Source organism: Chenopodium album, chromosome 18 (genome assembly GCF_948465745.1).
Source record: "Chenopodium album chromosome 18, dcCheAlbu1.1, whole genome shotgun sequence".
NCBI lineage: Eukaryota > Viridiplantae > Streptophyta > Magnoliopsida > Caryophyllales > Amaranthaceae > Chenopodium > Chenopodium album.
In genome coordinates, this window is record NC_137851.1 from 12,541,176 (window position 1) to 12,562,551 (window position 21,376).

Genomic DNA, 21,376 nt, shown 5'->3' on the forward strand with positions numbered 1-21,376 from the left:
TAGCACTATTTCATCTATACCTTTAAACCCATTTCTAGTTTCTTTTTCTCTTCTTCATCCAAATGTTCAAAACTCCACAACATTATAGTACATAGTTTTAACAAGCTCGAAAAACAATAATGTTAGCCTACCATAAGACCATTTGGCTAAACAATGTTGTTTTTCTTCTTTGGGTGGTCATAATCTTACAAGTTGAGATTGTTTGCGCGGCTAATGATGCCGAAATCCTCCTCAAGTTCAAGCAATCCCTCTTGAACACCGATGCCCTAAGCACTTGGGAGACGTCGACTGTCCAACCTTGTACAAACAACACAAGGAATTGGGTAGGCGTTATATGTAATAGAGGTTCGTTATTTGGTTTACAACTTGAGAATATGAACTTAAAGGGGACTATTGATATTGACACACTAGCTCAATTGTCAACTTTAAGGACTATTAGTGTTATGAATAATAGTTTGGACGGTCCATTCCCCGCGATTAACAAGCTAGGAAGGCTTAGATCGGTGTTTTTCTCCTACAATAATTTCTCAGGCGAAATCCATGATGACGCATTTGAACATATGGCCGTGTTGAAGAAGGTGCATTTGGCTAATAACTCGTTTACAGGAAATGTGCCCAAGTCTTTGGCTAATTTGCCTATGTTATTAGAGGTGACATTAGAGAATAATCAATTTTATGGGCATGTTCCAAATTTTAAGTCCTCTGAATTGAAGGTGTTTAATATATCAAACAACTATTTTGATGGTCAAGTTCCTCCTTTCTTGGCTCACATGAATACTTCTACATATTTGGGTTAGTAATCTTCTCTTTTCACTTTTGGTTATGTTTTAGTTCTTGCAATATATTAATAAGCAACGTAATTTAAGGGTTCAGTGCTCGTCTCTTTAACTTACTTTAATGACTTATATATGGGTTCATGATGCTCTCTAATTTTCAGGATTTGTTTAGTATAATAGTGATAAAAATGATGAGTTTTATGTGAGATTGGGGAGAGGGATTTATGATAATGCCCATGATACAACTTTTCATAGCAAAAACATGAATTTTTGGAAAAAAAAGAATCGGGGATAAAGGTATTATTTTTTCCAAATTTTAAAAGGATGATACACATGACTTTTTTTTACGCAAGTTTATTGTCTTATGATCATTTAGCGATCTTGCTAGGAAATTATCAATGTTGAACTCGTAATTACGTCTCTCAATATAGTTCCATACTTGAGAGAGTAAGGAATAACTCAAGTGATTAGAGCTTTCCTCCTGATTTCAAGAGATCCTAGAATCAATTCTCACCCCCACCCTTGTGGCTCTCCAAACACCTACAAAAATATAGTTCTATACTTCCATATTTAGTGGTGAGAGCAAATAAAATCTTGAAGTTTATATATTTTTGCCAAAAAAACTATTATAACAAACATTTCTAAGGTCGTGTGCTAGCGAGACTAAGTAGTCCATAGGCAGTGTTTTTAATAAGCAGCCTTTTAAATTAAGACATATAAAAAAAAAAAAATGCACATAAATTTTATTACCCTTATTTATTTACTGCCCTATGTCCTTAGCAACAATTTTACTTCTGACACTATTCAGTATTCACATACAAATTTTCATAGTGTTTCCCTTTAAAAAAAAAAAATTCACGGTGTTTTTACTAATATAAAAATGTCATTATACGGAGTATTATATTGTTCGAATAGTAACCCGACGTAATTGATTTAGATAGAATTGAATGTCGATTTTAAAAGGGTATCTAATAATCATCTTAAACAACTGATTATGATACATATCACTAATGCTATATCCTATATGATGCAAAATAAATTAGTAGTTGTGGGCACGTTTAGACATCAAATAATGTATTGCCCACGTCAAACACTTGACCAACTTATTTGCGCACCTCAACGTTCATATGCTTATGACAACAAATTAAGGGACACGTACCAAAAATTAATTTGATTTTATTTAAGTTGCTTTCAAATTGTTTCATTTTCATTTCACGTAGGCCGTCTTGCATAATTATCCTTATTAATGCAAACTTATTCTTTCTTTTATGTATTTCTTAATTATAATTTCATTTAAGTATTAGGCTTTCAATAATTGAAAGATCTTGACTAAGATATATTCTAGGAATCTAGCTATATGGTCAATTATTAAAAAAGTTGCCAATTTTCATGCACTCCATCAAGTTTTTGACTTCATCTAAATGAATTAGAATGGGAGATCTTTAACTCTTTTAACTTGGTAATTTACATCAAATAATATAATTGTAATGTTTGGAGTAATAAACTTAATTATCCAAGAAAAATAACCATAAAAAAATAATGAGAAACAAAGGTAATAATTTACTCGTCCTAGTGTTTGGACAATTGTTACATGTACTAATACCATCCTTACTGATAGACCAGGGCACATATTCTTCCATATTATATGTGGATTTCTGACACGTTATTACAAAATGTCTTTGTATAATTAAATTAATTATGTTTCAATTCATTAATATGAGGATTGAGACGATGTGACAATTGACAACTAATCCGAACAAATTGAGGGAGAATTTTGTATCTAATTTCCTTGTATTTGATATGACAAAACAGGAAATCCAGGCTTGTGTGGGAGTCCATTACCAACATGTAAACCTTCAATACACAAGAACTCTTTATCCATGGTGTTAATCATTGTGATAACCGTGGCACTATTGTTATTCATGACCGGAGTATTTATAGTACTAACCAAGTACCGGGGCACAAACACCGGCAAGCAAATCACTGCAAGGGATGTAGAGATGCTACCACATGAGAAAGCCAAGCTAAAGCAAGGCGGGAACGATTTGTACCCGAACAACCAAGCAAGGGCTCTAGAAAGGCCAACAAGTTACAAGAAAAGTGACAATGGAAAACTTTGTTTCTTAAGAAATGATAGGCAAAAGTTTGAGATGCAAGACTTACTTAAGGCCTCAGCTGAAGTTTTAGGGAGTGGAAGTTTTGGATCATCTTATAAGGCAGCAATTATAGGTGGACCAACTTTTGTGGTTAAGAGGTTTAGGCAAATGAATAATGTTGGAAAAGAAGAGTTTCAAGAGTTGATTAAGAAGCTTGGAAGATTAAGACACCCTAATTTGCTTCCTTTAGTTGCTTTCTTTCATAAAAGGGATGAGAAGCTTATTATTTCTGATTTTGTTGAGAATGGTAGCTTGGCTAGTCATCTTCATGGTAAGTTCTCCTAATTAATGTTGCTTTAATTTCTTTCTAGTTCTTTTTACACATCCTAGTTGAATCTTTTTGGTAATATAATTGTGTTTAGCTTAAAACGGCATATTTGTGTGTCATGGCATGCCAGTATGTATAGCTTACTTGTGGATTGTGACGCGCATATATAATGGCATTATTGCATTTAAAGGCCGAGTCATTAATTTGTACATATAAGACAACCTTGCCATAGCACCCTTGGTAACTCTGTCTCAAAAAAATATCACAAATCGATCAAGTCACTACCTAGATCATCCCAAATTTCATAAAATGTTACACTCGGTCTACCATGAACAAATTTTATACAAGACTTATTGATTTAAATCATGACTCATGAGCATATCTAGTGCATGTTTTATAGATTGGAATGCCTAAGAAAGGTTCTTAAATTGTTGTTCATATTTTACAATGTACATTAAGTAAACATGTATTCATATATTACCATCTATTATGTAGGAAAGCGTACTCCGGATCAACCAGGACTAAGGTGGTCTACAAGGTTAAAGATAATCAAGGGAGTAGCAAGAGGCTTAGCATACCTCTATAGGGAGCTCCCTGAACTCGCCTTACCACACGGACACCTTAAATCATCCAATGTACTCCTTGATGACAAATTCGAGCCCTTGTTATCGGACTATGCATTCACACCATTGATCAACAAAGAACATGGTGAACAAGTCATGGCCGCGTACAAGTCTCCAGAGTTCACCCAAAACAACACCATAACCAAAAAAACCGACGTGTGGTGTCTTGGAATACTTATACTAGAAATCTTAACAGGGAAGTTCCCAGCAAATTATCTTAAGCACGGAAAGGGTGGGAACGACGAGTTAGCCACTTGGGTTGATTCCGTTATCAAGGAAGAATGGTCCAGTGAAATGTTCGACATGGAAATGAGAGCATCAAGAAGTTGTAAGGGTGAAATGTTGAAGTTGTTGAAGATTGGAATGTGGTGTTGTGAATGGAATGAAGAAAAAAGATGGAGTTTAAGAGATGCAGTCGAAAAAATCGAGGAATTAAAAGAGATGGATAATGATGATTTAGCTGATTTTCCTAGTGGAAGATCATATTCTGGAAGATCATTCTCTTCTGAGAGTTCATATTCAAGAATAGCTTCAATAACAACTGAAGAAGTTGTTTGATTTAGGGACTAATAATAATCATGGAATATAACTACGTACGTATAGTAATCCCGTGGTTTGGATTTAACAGTCACGTGACAACTGAATCCGGACAAAGGGATCGAGTATACTTGAAATTTGAGGTAGCAGTTTTATTCAAAAATTCATGTTAGTTTTGCAGCATACTTGAATAGTTGGATGTAAAACAAAAGGTGAGAAATTTATTGTACCTTATTTTTTATTTTTGCTGTTTCTAATTATCCATTTAATTGTTAATTTTACTTTTAAAACTTTAAATTCCTTTCTTCCAATTAGGCTGAGGTGTGAAATAGAGATATCAATTACAGAGTATTTGTAATAGAACATGATACATACAGCTAGTGTTATTAAAAATATATATACTGTAGGGAATTTTTATATGATACTTCTGTAAATCATTATGGCTTTTTTAATGAGTTTATATTTACATAAAGCAGTATATTTTTATTTAGATTAATTCCATCTCCTATGTTTTATTTCCCTAAATTCTGTTTTCACCAATTCTGAAGAAAAATGATTGTCAGACCATAAATAATTTGTTTAAGAAGATAAATATAAGTTAAAAAAATAAAAAAAATAAAAACAATAATTTATTAGAAGTTACAGAGTTTACGCTTAAAAAATAATTAAAAAAAAAAAAAAAAGAGTCGAGAGATAAAGATTGATTTTAACTCATTTACTAACAACATTGGGTCAGACCATTTGACAAAAGAATTACGGAGTACGATAATATTATTTCATCACCTTTTTCTAAATCGATGAAATCCTCATTGGTGAACTCCTTAGATCCAAAATATGACCATTAGTGAAATTGACCAATAACGAAAAAATTACCGGACTAATGTTTGCTATTCTATATTGATAAGCTAATTGGAAAAAAAAAGCTAAACATAAACAAACTCAAATATGACCAATATTACTCATCACTCGAATATGACCCAAAACGAATCCCCATTGCCTTGTAATATGATCTTCTCCGTCCTTTTCATGCTCAATTCTCTCACTAAAAAACACACTCTAAATTGGAAAGAGCAATAAAGACGCGTAATAGGATTGAAACAAAGCCATAAATTCGGATATTCCAAGCAATACCAACTTCCCAACTCAGTTTATCACATAAATAAATAAAGCTCAAGCTTTAACTTGCCTTACTTACTTTGGTCACTTTGTCACAAAATAAATAATATCCATTATCTTCTCCGTTTCCTATAAACTGGGCCAAGCCTTTCTTTGCTGATATTCATCAAAGGAGTAGTTCTTCACCATCCCATTTAATCTGAGGTATACCCTTCAATCTCTAATTTCTTTTTATGGTAAATATTGATTCTTTTTTGCATAAAAATCTCATCTTTTCTATCATTTTGTCTAAATTTCTGTTTATCGAGTTAAATTGTGATTTCTGTATATATATGTTTTTTTTTCTCTTTTTTTCTTCATCTTTGTCTCTGAGTCTTGTGAAGTGGGTTTAGTTTCAGATAAGCTGTATTTCTATTTGAACTCCAAAAAGAATAATGAATAATTGTGTTTCAGATAAGCTGGAAAGGTTTCAATTTGCTGACAAAGTTTCAGAGGATTTATAAGACAGTACTCCCTTAATCTCTAGATAAATTTCCTGTTCAATAATTTTGACCATTAATATGTTCAAACTTCAAATAATATTGATGGTCAGAAATCAGAATTCAATCTTACGGAGTATAATAAATAATAAAAAAAGTGTGGTTTATTTTGAGACGAAGAGCGCTGCATAAAACAAAGAAATAAAGTATACCTGGTAGGGTATCTAATTCTGAATTATCCAAATCTATCTGACAGCTTGTGCCTCATAAAACTTGATATTGATGTTTGGAAAATATATACTGTACTGTAAGCCCCAAAAGTGCTAAACTTCTTGTGCTTGTCTCAACCAAAAAAAATCAGTACTTTGACTTTTAACCAACTAAATTTGAGGTTCTTTCTCAACCAAAATAACCCGAGTACCACAACAAACATTACCCCCTTAAATCAAATTTGAATGTCCTAGTAGACTTTTTCAAACATTTTTTTAAAAACCACATTTTGACTACTTTGATTTGCATATTTAGAATCAACATATCATTTGAATAACTACGGCTGAAGTTTAGAAAATCCTTATGAGGTTAATGTAATCTGTAATTTTCGCTTCTTTCTGTTGATGATTAAGTGCCTAACAGACGTGAGAACAGAATCAAGAACAGAATTAGTTCCTATTGTCATGGCTGGACCTGATCATAATGCCGTGCCTGTTGGCCAAAACGGATTCAAGGAGATATTAGCTTCTGAAGGTATTGAGTTCCTCACATCTGCTAGTGGAAAGGTATTACTACTGTAAACTAGTTACTTGTATATTCTAGTCTGTCATTTTGTTCTCAGTATGTCTTAGTAAGATGATTCTAAATCTTAAAGGGATGTTTCCAATCAACTTTCCCTCAAAAAGTCAAAAGGTTAGATAAGGTAAAATTTTGTAAGTTGTTAAGGAGTAACTTGCTGGTTAGGTACCTTGGAGCGTTATAGATGGAAAAACAGTCTGTCTATTCTTCTCAGCCAATTGGTGCAGGCCTTGCAAAGCCTTTACCCCCAGTCTGATACAAATGTACAACTCTTTGAAGAAGACTGGAGAAAATCTAGAGATAGTATTTGTATCCTCTGACCGAGATGAAGAAGCATACAATAAGCATCTTGAAACAATGCCCTGGCTTGCTGTTCCATTCAATTTAAACCTCTGTACACGGCTAACTCGTCTATTCAACATAAATCTTATCCCAGCACTGATTCCACTCAGTGTCAATGGAAATATTGTTGAAGATAATGTTGTTAGTTTGGTTGAAGATTATGGTGCTGATGCCTTTCCATTTACAAGAGAAAGAAAAGATGAATTAAGAGCAATGGATGAAAGAAAGCGTCGAGGTGGTAGAATCGAAGAGCTTTTGACACATGCTGGAAGGGACTATCTCATTTCCAGAAATGGGAGAAAGGTATATATGTAGCAAGTCTTCTTAGGAGCTCTTAACTAATTGATAGGAGCTCAAGTCATTCCTCTTCCCCTAACCTTATTTTTTGTACATACATTTCTTCCTCGTCTAATAAGGACATGTTTGGTTAATTACGCAGATACTGGTGTCAGAGCTGGTTGGTAAGACAATAGGCTTGTATTTTGGAGCTCATTGGTGCCCTCCTGCTCGAAATTTCACCTCACAACTTATTCAGTCTTACAAGGAGCTTGTAACTATCCTAAACCAACCATTCGAAATAATCTTCATATCAACTGATAGGGATCACGATGAATTCAACTGCAGCTTATCTACCATGCCATGGCCTGCTATTCCATACGAGGATAAAACCAGGCAAGACCTTAAAAGGATTTTCGACATAAAAGGTATACCAACCCTTGTAATAATTGGACCAGATGGAAAAACCATCAGCTCCAATGGTAGGGCTATGATCTCCATGTATGGAGCCATGGCATTCCCATTCACAGAACCACGAATTGCAGGAATCGAGGCCTCTTTAAGGAAAGAAGGAGATAAATTGCCCCATAAAGTTCAAGACCCGAAGCACGTACATGAGCTTAAATTAGACATGGCAAAGGCTTACGTTTGTGATGCTTGCAAAAAGCAAGGAAGGTTTTGGTCTTTCTCCTGTGATGTGTGCGACTATGACCTTCATCCAAAGTGTGTGGAATAGGATGAATAAAAGATAGCCTCTATAGCAAAGATACAACATTAGACTATTCCTACGTAAATAATTGCCACGATCTACGCACAAAGATTCTCTGTGCATAAACCTTATATACTATTCTTTATGGCAAAACTTTTGTAATTAACATATTGACAAAAGAATTTTGTATTGACATTTAGAACTATAGAGCAAGATAATCTTCCTAATGTTCTTGCAATACAGAAATTCGAGAAGCTGAAAGAGCATGGGATGGCAACTATTATAAGAGCATTCTCATCAACGACTAACAGGATACCATTTCAGCTTCAAAAACTTAATACCTACTCTACTATGATTTTGATAGGATGTCTCTGAGATTTGAAGCTATGAGAAGTTTAAGTTTGTGAAGACTTGCTAAAGGAATCACTCAAAATCATACTTGTTCAAATACAAACTGATATATTGAAATTCATCAAAATTGTGTATAAAAAGTTACAGAAAATGAACAAGGGAACTCCAAGCTGTGGTTATGAGATACATTTATCTCCTACTTGTTTCCAAGTCAAAAAATAGAGAAAATATAAACCTATAACTGATGTATTGACTTGAAAAAATGAAATACATAACACTTCAGTAATGCTTGATATATATACAACAAAAAGTATAAGAGCTTCCAGAATCCATGCTATTTTACTCTAACCTGCAGGATGAGATGGACATTTCTCTTAAAAATCGACCTTAGCTGCTCATTTGCTTCCATACCGATCCTCCTAATGACAAATCACATGAACAATATACATGTATTCAGTGCATACACAGGAATGTTCTCAGGAAAGATAACTTAGGTCAAGCAGCCCCATCTAATTTGCCGAAGTAGAGTAAATCTGACTTCAATACAAAGCAATTGTTTTAAAAACTAGGACGAGTAACACTATCAGGTCAAAATTTTGAAACTGAAATCGGAACTGGGTACAAACGGTTCCTAAAACTGAAACCTGATCTGGAGCCACTGGGAGTAGTAATTCAGTAAAATTTAACAAAAATTAGATTCCAAAATACGAAAGTGAGTCATAGAACAAAACCAAGAATCCTACAGTAAACAGGTTATAAAAGGCCAAAATATTTTGATTAGGGAAAGAATCAGTAAGAAGGGATATATTATTCTCAGGGCTTTGAATTAGCAGTTCATCACTAAGGTTTTACATCAACTCATCCTCAAAATCATTAATGAGGACTGAACTCTGTGGCAACAACAAAATTAGTTCTTTGCAGACAACTATTTCAAACAGGTAATAATTTTGTCAGCCAGCACAAGAATACCTCTTTGGAAAGTAACATTCAACCAATCACATGGAGGAAAAACTTTCCCACTATCAACTTATCAAACAGGGATTTGCCAAAATATATCAAAATAGAAACTGTTACGGAAGGTGCTTGTCACTTGTCAGGATATTGAGTGAGTTTCAGGAAAGTAGTAATTATTTGGATACTCGGTTACATGCAAACGAAAAAGAAATAATGAAAAGAAAAGAATGCCAAAAGACAGAATGGCGATAAAGGCTGCAGTCAGCTACATTCATCCAACTTGACAAGCATGGTCATACCCAATTACCTATGTTGATTTACTACTTCCAGTCTTCCACTTAGGTTAACTAAGTCCCCTATCCCCGTATCAAAAAAGTTGACATACCCTTGTCTTTGGATCAGAGTAACATAAGAAACAGAAACTAAATTTAGAGGACATACCCAATCTTTGAGCCATTTTTCCCCACAAGTATCTTGCGTTGACTTTCTTTTTGAGTTAAAAAATGTTGCTCAATCCTCAACGATCCATCTCTCAAATCCTTCCAGTCCACCAATCGGTGATCTATCTCATATGGGATTTCCTGCCAAAAAATATATATAAAATGAATTAATTGATAAGTTCTAAAAATCTCTGATATACAGCACTGGTCTAATGTGCTTAGCAATTCCATATTTCCAACTCAAAAATGCAACACAAGAAAAAAAAATAATGCAAGGAAGAATCAGATAAAAAGATGTAGAGGAAGTGAAACGCACTACCTGATGCACATGATCTAACAACCTCTCACGGACTACTTCCAGGGATATATTTTTCATAACTTCTTCACTCATTGTGAATGGATCTTCATCCCAAGGTCTTTCAGTTGCCTACAGGGTCAAAAAGCAGCAATAAGGCATTTTTATTTGGCAAATAAGACACTGCCACTCCAAATTGCAGATATATCCATTAATACTGTCGGGAAGTAGGAAACCTACTTAAAAGACGACTAAATTTCAAAATATAGAATAACAAGCAGTGCAAGCACCAAAAGAAAAAGACAAACTCACAGTCACGAGATGTATATACGATGCATATCAAAATAGAATCAACCAGAATCAGGGAAAAAATCTTTATTGCTTAGGTAACAGAGAGCCTTGTTCTGGGAAGTTCCAAGAGTGAAACTAAGCATGCTAGTGTACCCATAATGATCCAAGCATTCAACTAACCAGAACTTATGCCACTAAACCCCCTAAGATTTGATATATAAGTTCTTAGAAATGAAAAGGTAATAAGGATGTGTGCAAGAAAAAAATTCTTATGCAAGATTCATTGTAGCCAATATGAAAGTGCAGCATTAACGCAAAATTTATTATGAAAAGTATAAGAGGTACCTGCTCCATCAGGTATGCAGAAAGATCTTTTACGCCAGAACCCTTCAGCCCAGATATCATGAAAACCCTAGTAGAACATAGCAAATCAGAAAACCAGCTTTTCTGCTGCACAGCTAAAACCTAATATATATACAAAGCAATAAAAAAAAATGTAAATCTACCTTTCATATCCTTGCAAATCCTTAAATTGTTCAGAAACCTTCAGCAAATCCTTCTTCTTTTCAATCAAATCAACTTTATTCATACAGAGAATACGCTTCTGTTTTGTATTAGGTTCAGACCCCATGCGCTCTATTAGTCTAATAACCCTTGAATCAGGCCTGAGAATCAAGGACAGATTAAAATGATCAATTAAGGATAAGTTATGACTTACTTTGTGAACTCAGATAATAGAATTATGAACAGGCATGCATGAAGAATCATACATATGGAGCACCATGAAGAACACAAATGTAGTTATCATCACACATCATTGCAATAAATGTCACATATTGGACAAGTTTAATCAATTAAATTTTGCAGCTGTGATCAAATATCAATAGACATATATAAGCTGAAAACCATCAGATGCCAGAAAAACCTCAACAAATCTCTACCTCAGAAGCAATATTATATGAAGTATAAAGTTTTATGAGTTAACTGCACCAGATTTATCATACTCGGATAATTACCAAAAGAAAACATATGCAAGAAAAGAATTACTGGCATCCACCATCTCAGTAGGTTTGAAAAACCTTACTGATATAATATAATTTGCTTCAAACACTCTAGCAAGACTAAGAAGAATTAAGGACTGACATTTAGGCACATTAGAGATTATTGAGAGTTACATATTCCAAGAACAAAGGAAGCAATATACAAGTGGAGCTAAAGATTTTAGCAGAATCCAATACTGAAATAGAATTATCCCCTGGTGATACTTTCACATTTCAGGATTTGAAAAAAATGAGAACAACCCATAACTAGTCACAGAAGTCATATATGCATAGACTAAATCAGTGGATCAGTTACAAAAACCCTATGCCCAAACTGAATGGAAGTTCAGAAAAAACGAGTTAAAACATTACGATTAATCCAACTTGGAGTAGCTCAGCAAAATTGGCAGAGAGCAACGTAAACATTATAACAAAGAATTTGGATGGCAGTCAGTAAGAACGGGAAAAATTCTCTATAAACTATAACCAAAAACTAACCTGGTAAGATGTCTATGAACATCAAAGATGATTATGAGCACATCATATAGATTAACTGAATTCCAGGCAGATTCAATACGAGCTTTGATATCCCTTGCTGGATATCCACTCTTCTTAAGCATCAGTCCTGGGGTATCAAAAAAACACTGTACAGGAAATTAGCATATAATACTGACACATGCCTAAAAAAATCTGGCTTGATGCCCCTTCAAAAATATTGCAGAAGAAATAACATGCAACATTGCATGTATTGATACAATAAAGCCAAGATCTAAAGAGATAGGAAAGAGTAATCAATCGAGCCCTCAATCATAAGAGTTAAAAAAAATTCCACCAAAGACAGTCCCTATTCCCCATTTCATAAAAGAGCAAGAACTGAATGCTCAAGATACAAATATGCCATCTAAAGCATCATTTTCAAAAATACTAATTTCAATTGACCCACACAGAAGTTACAAAGGTGCCCCTTTGTCCTTTATCCTATAAAGCAAAATAAGCAAAATTTATGAAAGGGAATCAGTAGCCACCTTCATATTTTAATAATGGGGAATGCTACATGGTAATCTTCAAGATTAGAAAGTTCTATTTGGTGGAAACTTTTTTGGCCATAATTTCTAGTGACCCTTTACATTTGATTAACTCTATGTAGTGTGCATATCTATACTTTAGTATTTAAAAAAACAAACCACAAATTTTTCACATTGACACATGTCATCACAAGTCACTCATTACCCCATATGTCACATGTCACCTCCCTTGATATTTTTGTTTAAGTCTTTATACATTCTATCACTTGCAAATTCAAGGAAGAAAATGAAGTGTTTCATTTCCACCATAATTAGTACACATTACATAAACATATAAATTTTAATAAAAATTGTCTTTTCATCTCCTTGACTTAAAATATAACTTAAACTAATATAACATTTCATACCCCACAATGTTCGTGTATATATGGTATACCTAACCAAATTCTTTCGTCTTCTTTCACAGTTCTATTCTGACTCTTTTTTTCTTTAACTTTTAGCAATGAAACAATTAATTCGTATATTATATCAAAAGTTTCAACTTTTGAAAAGCAAACCTATATATGAAAATAATTAACCCAAGTAACAACTCGCGCATCGAACGGGTCAAAAGGCTAGTTCTCATTACTATAGTTAACCCATTGGTTTATGATTAATTTCTTAACCTAAATCAATTGCTAACACCACACCACCACCTAGCCACCACAACCATCCAGCCACTAAGCTGCCGCCACCGTTGACCCCACCACCATCCACCCACTAAGCCACTACCACCCAAAAAACTCAGCTAGCTCCACCACCCAAATCCATCCCAGCATCCCTTCACCCGAAACCAACCCCACCACCCAAAAACCCACCCACCCAGCCACAAAACCAACCCCACCACCCGAATCCACCCATTTCACCTAAAACAAACCCACCACCTCAAAAACCCGGCCACCTCCACCACCCGAATCCACCCCTTCACCAGATACCAAGCGCATCACCCAAAAACCCACCCCAACCACCTAAATCATCCCACCCCCTTCCCCCAAAATCACCCACACCACTTTCTCCCCTCCATTGAACCGTACTATGAGCTTTTTTCCCCTCCATTGAAGCTTACTTTAGCAGCGATTGAGGAAGAAAAAGTGGTGGATTGCAATTTGAGGGCAGGGGCTGTTTGTGCAGCGGTCGTGGGTTGGTGTTGGCTTGACTTTGGTGGGCAGCGACTTGTGACGGTGGTGCGTTGTTGGTGTGGGTGAATGAAGGGAGGCGAGGCAGCGAATGAAGGGGATGTTAAACTGCTATGATTGAGGGGATGAAGGGGGCAGGCGGGCAGGGCGGGGCGGGCTGCCAGGAAATAATGGAGGGAAAGAGCTAGTTTTGGGTGTGGGTGGACGGTGGTGGTGTGGGTTAGTAATTAGGGAATTAGGGTTAAAAATAAACCCAAAATCAGAAAGGGTTAGCCATTTAATGAACAAGGACACTAAATAGATTTAGAACATACTCCTCCGTTTCTTTATTCACGTTAGCCAATGCACAAATTCAATCATTTATATCTTTAATTAGTGATAAGCAAAAGTTACAAAAAGTTCATATTTGGACAATATACAATGTGACGAATCTAACAAGATCTCACTTGATCATATTTTTCTTCACATGTAAATCACAAATATGGTCAAAGGGAGGTGTGTGAATAGTGCTAAAGTCAAAATGTGTCAGCTAATAAAAAAACGGAGGTAGTATTAGGAAACTATGGCCAAAAAAAAGTTTCCATCAAACAGAATTTTTCAATCTTAAAGGCCGCCATGTAGAATTTCCCTTTAATCATCCATTTATTCACCATAATTGATTTTACCCAGGGCGAAACCAGGAATTGAAATATGGAGAGACCAAGCTTTATTAAGTAAAATAGTATTGTATTTCCTAGCGGTATTTGTGATATTATAAATTAGATTTAACTATATTTTATAAAACAACATAAAATATTTCATCAAAATAATCAACATTACAACCTATGAGGTCTTGCCTCATTGGTTAAAGCAAAGGATTTGTGTACGATATAAGAGTATAGGCTTGATTTCCTCCTATGTCCTTCCCGTTTATATTTTGTATTGCTCTTGTGGTTCATTTACACATAAATCAATAAAATAATAAAGAATAATTTAAAAAAAAGTTATGCGATTTACTAATTTAGTAAATTATAATATAGGAAAAATAATTAAAGAAAGTTTGAAATCAAAACAATTGATAAACAAATAAAAAGAAAGATTGAAGGGATAAAAGAAATATAGAGTAAAACTAATAGTACTAGTAATTTCAAGTGAAAAAAAATTTAAAAAAAAAAACACATGAAAGTAACACCCACAAGAATTGAACACCAAACGTGTTGTGATAAGATTTTACATAATCCACTCTAACCAGTAACCACTAAGCTATAAAAAGGCCGCCAGTTGGGCCACGGGGGGCCAGGCCTCCACCAACACCCCCCCCCCCCCCCCCCCCGCGGCGGCTCCGCCCTTGATTTTACATATATTGCTTAATGCAACATGTTTTGCAATTAGTAAGCAACAAAAATAGAAGATCGATTCTCTATTAAAAGGGCTACAGTATTAAAGCTCGGTCTGGTATAAGGCCCTCCTGGTGAACGGAGGGCTGTGTGGCCCTGTGTCTGAACCACCTTCTTTACCAGTCAAGGTATGAGTCTGGCACAGGCAAGGTTCGTTGGCAAGTTAACTAGCACATCATATGTGTGCAGTTGTGCACTTTTGTGAGTTTAAATGAATCTCATTCTCAAAGATAGTCTAGAATTACAATCATGTGAGGTTATCAGATCTTATAAAGATAGGGCAAAGCAGCATCAACAACTATATTTATTTGAGCAATTAGAGAACATAACATACAATCTGGGTATCTCCTTTGGTCATCACCCCTAAAACTTCATGGGTAGTCGTATTTGTCTTACGTGAAACAGCAGCAACTTGAGTTCCAACCTGCAATACATGTAAACAAACATCCATTTGCATTAAAACCAACAGGGAGATTTAAGCCAGGATTAATACATTTTCAACAAAAATCATATGTAATTCCAATCACATTTAGACCTTCCTTTCATAAGGATACATGTGCATCCCAACATTTGAATAAAATGATTGTTCTATGAACAACTACTACAGATAAAAAGTTGCTTCCTTTCTCTCTTATCTATAAACTTCTTAAACCTTTACTTTCTCAAGTTCTCATACAGTCAATACCATCCATTCTCTAAGGTTTTTGAATCAAAAGGCACGGACCAATTACAAGTAATGCAACCATATTGACACATTAAGTATCATTTTTTGTTAAACTCCATCATTCCAATGCATTAAATACCTTATAATAAAAGCAAACAATGACTCAACAATGCAATTCTACATATTAGAGGCACCCTAATTTACAATCTAGAAAGACATTCAAAGCACCGGAAACCTCATTGCTATAATAAGTTAATAACAAATACATTTACAGAAATCACACTATTATAGAAATAAAATTAACTTGAAAAAAACCTCAATAACAAACATAATTAGCAAAAGACTAACCATGAAATTAGTCAGTGCTGATTTACCAGCATTAGGAGCCCCAATAATTCCGACTGACAAAGACTTCTGATCCTCCACCTTCACCTCCAAAGCCTCTTCCTCCTCATCATCCTCATCGGGCGCATCGAGCGCCGCCTGGAGTAGCGCTCGAGCTAGCACCCGCTTCCTTTCCTCCTCCTCCACCACCTCCTCGCCTTTCCCCACCTTCTCCTTCTTCTTTTTAATCTTCAATTTCCCCTTTGTGGGTTCTTCTTCCCCAAACACCTTACTCTTGACCTTGGCCCTAAAGCTCTCATCCCAAGTGGGTTCCACCTTAATGGGGTTCAATTTTTGGGTGTTTTCTGATGGGAGAGTGAAGTGGGAACTGTCAAAAGTTGAAGCTTCATTGTCAGTTTCATTTTCAGAGGTTGTTGGTTGATCTAATTGGGATTGAGCAGAGAAAAATTGGCACAAAAATGAGGGATTGAAATGGGTTTTGATGGGGGGTTTGGAAGATAAAGATGACAAATTTCTTAGAACTCTCAAAGATTTCATCTGGGGTTTGATTGAAAAGCAGAATTAAACGACCTGCATAAATGGGTTTGCAGAAAGATTGATTATTTCAATTGATAAGAATATCGATGAGGCTTCAAATGGGTGTTACAGAAATATAATGGAGAAAAATTATGGCAATCTGAGAAAATGAAGAATGGAGTCCAGTGTTTTGGGGTTTCTGTAGGGTTTTAGCCTTTTAGGGGATTGATTCGCCTCCAAACGACGTTATTCAATTTTTCTAGTTTTTTTTAAGTTGTTGTTTGATGTAAAATGTTTTTTTTTTTAAAAAAAAACAATAGTAAAAAAAAGACCCTTTAAATACACTATCTTACGAAGAAAAAAAAAAACCTTTTAAAGAATTTATCGTAAAATAATGGAAAATTTTGCAAATTGTAGCTATTTGTAAGTATTTTGCAAATTACACCCATTTTAAAAAAAAAATTGCAAATTGCATTCTAAAAGTTCTTATAAACTAGATTAGGTTTCGTGCCATGCACGGTAAAATTTTCATTATTTAATTAGTTTAATACTATATTTATTTATAATAATTATCAAATTGCAAAATAAGATAAAATTCATTATTGCAAAAATAAACAATTAATTATATCATGCTACCAAAAATAGTGTGAGTATTACATACACGAATAATATAATAATTATGAATTACGTCACAAAGTAATATGTAGGAAAATATTACTCCAAATTGATAAATAAACAAATAATATTTTGTTGTTATAAATGAAATATAATTACCAAATAGTAAGGATATTATTGCATGCATATTATAATCTCTAAGAAGAAGCTTTGGCAAAAGAAAAAAAAAAAGGCGCGGAATTATTTATAAAAGAGATAACACATGTCATTCCTAATTTCACCTTTATTATAATACATAGTTATAGTTATAGAATTATATGCTAAAGTCAATTTGATGTAATATAAAGTTTTTTTTTTCGTACTATAAATAAAATCCATGTGATTTTAATGTATAAGGAAAAAAAATTGCATATAATATTAATATTAGTAATTAGAATATTTAATTTTGATTATAATATATAAATAAAATATATACATAGTATAATTTTATTGACTTAAATAAGTTGTCAATCAATAAGATATTAAAAGAAAAATAAAGTTAGGAAATATTTATTTTTAGAAAAATGGTTTTTGGAGGGAAAAAACGACACCAGGAAGTGACATGTGTCATCCCGGTGTCTGTTTTAGTATTATGTTATTGATTGTAAATTGTAGCCCGATTTAACCTTTTAATCGGTTTACGTGTCGAAAAATATTCACTTAAGGTTTTAGGAGCCATTTTAGCTCTTAAAGATCTGAATTGAGCTCGGAATTAGTAAAAAAGAAAGTAAGTGCCTCGTTTTTACAACGAAAAATAGTTACCCCTAAATCGGTACATTTTTATTACGCAAAACGAGACACTTGCATTATTATTTTGCTAATTCTAAGCTCAATTCAGTTCCTTAAGAACTAAAATGGCCCCTACAACCTTAACTGAATATTTTTCGACACGCAAACCGATGAAAAAGTTAAAACGGGTTGCGATATACAATTTATAAGAATTTTTGGGCTGCAATTTGCAATTTTTTTATTAAGTAGCTACAATTAGCAAAATACAAACTTTAAATGACTGCAATTTGTAAATTCATCTTTTTTTTTCCTCAAAAAAAAGAAAAAAAAAGATTTTTTCTTAGAAATTTTCCAAAAAAAAAAATAAAATAAATAAATAAAAATCCCTTATTTTTCCCACTTTCCTTTGTTTAGTTTGTGAAGGGGAAGAAAATAATTTTTCCTTTTCTTTACAAAATAAGGAAAGTCACATTTTCCTCCCTCCTCCTTACCTTCTTTTTAATTTCCTCTCATCTGCCCTTACATTTTCACTCCTATGTTTTACTTTTCTTAACTTTTCTTGTATGCAACCAAATAAAGGATTACTAATTTGCAATTGTGTTTTTATATGAAAATATGTTTACCATGAAAACTAATTTTCATTGAAAATGTTTTATATCAAACCAGACGAGGCCTTAGGGCCTGTTCTCTTTAGCTTATTTTCAGTTCACTTCAGTTTCTAATTTCCTTCTCTCATAAAATATTCAGTTCAATTCAGCTCAGTTCAATTCAGTGAATTAGAACATGCCCTTAATCGGTAACATAGATTCCACACAATATTTTACTCTATTTAATTCATATGTTTATAAAAAAATAAAAACTCTATTACCTCCATTTTTTTTTAACTACAAGGTATTATTTGTGAGATTTAAAAACTTCCTTTGTTGCAACTTAAAAAACGATTGGTCAAACTATTACACTTTTTTTAGAGTAAAGAGTAAAAGGAGAGCTTTTATTACAACATAATCTATACAATTTTTGTTTTTGTAAGTACAACAGTGACTTTTCAGATTTTTTAAGTAAGTGACGTGAAGGAAATAAATAATAATAATAATAAAAAAAAAATAAAAAAAAATAAAACAAAGAAAAAGATGGTCCTATTGTCAATTGGATTTTGGGATAATATTTTTGTCTATGTTACTCCCATGATTACTACAAAAGGGAGGTGAATTGTAGTTTGGCTACTTAGCTAATTTTTTGCGAAATTAAAAATGAAAGCTTAAAGAACTCAAAATGTGAAGAAAAAATTTTTTACATGGAAAACTTCTTGGATGTAAACAAGAAGAAAAATCACGTTCCCAAGGGATTTTATTAGATAAAGACTCTTTATTAGAATAGAGCAACAACCTATTACAATGCTAAAACTTTCTCTAAAGTTTTGAGCATAAGTCCTTTAACTTGCAACTCTTCTCTTCCCTCTTCTTCTCATTCAACTTCACTCAAAGCTAATATAGAGTTTACTCAAAACCCCTTGATTCCCAAATTACAACTCAAGAAAGATAACACTATGTAAGGAAATAAAAACGCTTTAACTTAGAGTGGAATGTGACTTTTGATCATTACACTAAGAAATATATAATTGTGAGTGTTTATTCTCACTTATGACATTAGTGATTGTTCTATCTATTATGTGCAATGTGCATATAGGGCTAATATCTCTAGATCTAAAGCTTCATCACTCTAATAGTCTCATTGAACCTTTTCACTTTCACACCAGTTCTTTGACCCATCTTTTTGTAATTAATTACAGAAAAATACAGTCGTGCTGGATTTTGTTAGATTTGTTTCGATAAATATTTTCTAAATGTTGAATTTACAATTATTACTAAATAGATATGTATATATTGAAGATATAATTTGAAAAAAGATATTTGGGAATATTAGAGATAGCTAAGCACGGTCTAATGGGCAAGATTATACTTCCAACTTTGAGGTTAGTGATTAATACCCTATTAAAGAAGTTTTGAGGGTAGAAATCCCTTATACATCCTAAGAGTTGAAGTTTGGTCATAATCTTTTCTTACTTTGTAAATAAACTTATTTTTCGTGAAAAGTGGAATCAAATTAAACATTATTTCATGTGATGGAGGGATTATATAACAGTGTGATACGTGGAGTGACGAACATGGGGAGCCCCAAATTATTAAATACTTCGTATGTGATACCACGGGAAATTAGCAGTTTTTAGGAAGTAGTGGCTTTAAGGCAAAAACACTTCCCCTCCATTTCAAAATAAATACCATATTTTGACTTTTATATTATTCATATGCACTGTTTTAACTAATGTTTGTGCTTTGTAGTATTCAATATCCACTATTAAACAAAGTCAAGTACATGAGAACATGACCATTCAATGTATATTTTAGTATCAAACTTTTGTCTATAGATAATTAAAGAGGATCAAAATTCAACAATTACAAATATACTCGTATCAATTAAATTAGAGATTTATTTTGAAACAAAAAAAGAATGGGAGAGAGCGAAAGTGAGAAAGTGAAAGCTAAGAAGAAGACCTATTGCAAAGGTCTAATAAGAAATTTAAATATACGCCTGAGAATTCTCCAATGGCGGAGACTAAAGGAAGGAATAGGGTGGATCCCCCTTTCAATGAGGAGGATGTGGTGATGGAAACCTGGGTGGATGAAACTCGGGAGGAAAATGTGCAGGCGCAACAAAAGATGTCGTACAGTCATATGACTAAGGGAAATGATAATTTCCAATTCAATTCTGGTGAATTGGTTGTTGGAGAGGAGGAATTTGACTCAGATGATGATGTTCCCCTTGACTGTGACTCGGATGACGAATTTTTCCCTAATTTTCTCTTGACAAAGAGGAGAAAAAAAGGCTGCGGAAGCCATGGATGAATGCTTTGATCATCAAATTATTTGATAAGAAATTAAGCTATGAGGTTCTTATTAAGAGGTTGAGGATTAAATGGAGTCTCAAGGGTGATATCTCCTTGACAGATGTAGGTTATGCCTACTATATAGTAAGATTCACGAACATGGAGGATTACCAATTCGTTCTTACCCAAGGCCCTTGGATTATAGGGGACAGTTATCTTACTATTCGAAAGTGGGTGCCCAATTTCGTTGCGGATGAGGCTCCTATAAAGCACCTGACAGCTTGGGTTAGGATTCCAGGACTCTCCATTGAGTACTTTGATAGAAGCTTCCTTCATAGGATTGGGTCGAAGATAGGTAAAGTGGTGAGTATAGATCGACACACTGAGGCTATGAGCAGGGGGCAGTTCATTCAATTTAGTATCGAAGTGGATGTATCAAAACCAGTCCTATCGAAGTTCAGGCTGAATGGTAGAGTGTGGCGCATTCAATATGAAGGATTAAAGCAAATTTGCTTTACGTGCGGTAAATTGGGACATAAAGAAAGTGATTGTTCTTTGGAAATCAT

General features: G+C 33.9%; 3 protein-coding genes across 3 annotated transcripts; 2 read left to right on the top strand and 1 right to left on the bottom strand.

Annotated features, from left to right (window-relative positions):
- The first annotated feature begins 119 nt into the window (after window positions 1–119).
- On the top strand, window positions 120–4,394 carry LOC145591837 (pollen receptor-like kinase 4). The gene is made up of 4 exons (XM_081648330.1): window positions 120–792; window positions 2,589–2,716; window positions 2,753–3,203; window positions 3,696–4,394. Exons 1-4 carry the CDS (start codon window positions 120–122, stop codon window positions 4,379–4,381), a joined length of 1,938 nt encoding a protein of 645 aa, XP_081504456.1. The 3' UTR covers window positions 4,382–4,394.
- A 1,293-nt stretch (window positions 4,395–5,687) lies between these two features.
- LOC145591515 (putative nucleoredoxin 3) lies at window positions 5,688–8,478 on the top strand. Its single transcript, XM_081647992.1, has 3 exons — window positions 5,688–6,731; window positions 6,910–7,389; window positions 7,526–8,478. Exons 1-3 carry the CDS (start codon window positions 6,570–6,572, stop codon window positions 8,096–8,098), a joined length of 1,215 nt encoding a protein of 404 aa, XP_081504118.1. The 5' UTR covers window positions 5,688–6,569; the 3' UTR covers window positions 8,099–8,478.
- A 29-nt stretch (window positions 8,479–8,507) lies between these two features.
- Window positions 8,508–16,768, bottom strand: LOC145591514 (GTP-binding protein ERG-like). Its single transcript, XM_081647990.1, has 8 exons — window positions 16,031–16,768; window positions 15,353–15,442; window positions 11,941–12,086; window positions 10,909–11,067; window positions 10,748–10,814; window positions 10,136–10,243; window positions 9,818–9,957; window positions 8,508–8,841 (listed from the first exon to the last, which is right to left on the bottom strand). Exons 1-8 carry the CDS (start codon window positions 16,562–16,564, stop codon window positions 8,757–8,759), a joined length of 1,329 nt encoding a protein of 442 aa, XP_081504116.1. The 5' UTR covers window positions 16,565–16,768; the 3' UTR covers window positions 8,508–8,756.
- Window positions 16,769–21,376: the final 4,608 nt, after the last annotated feature.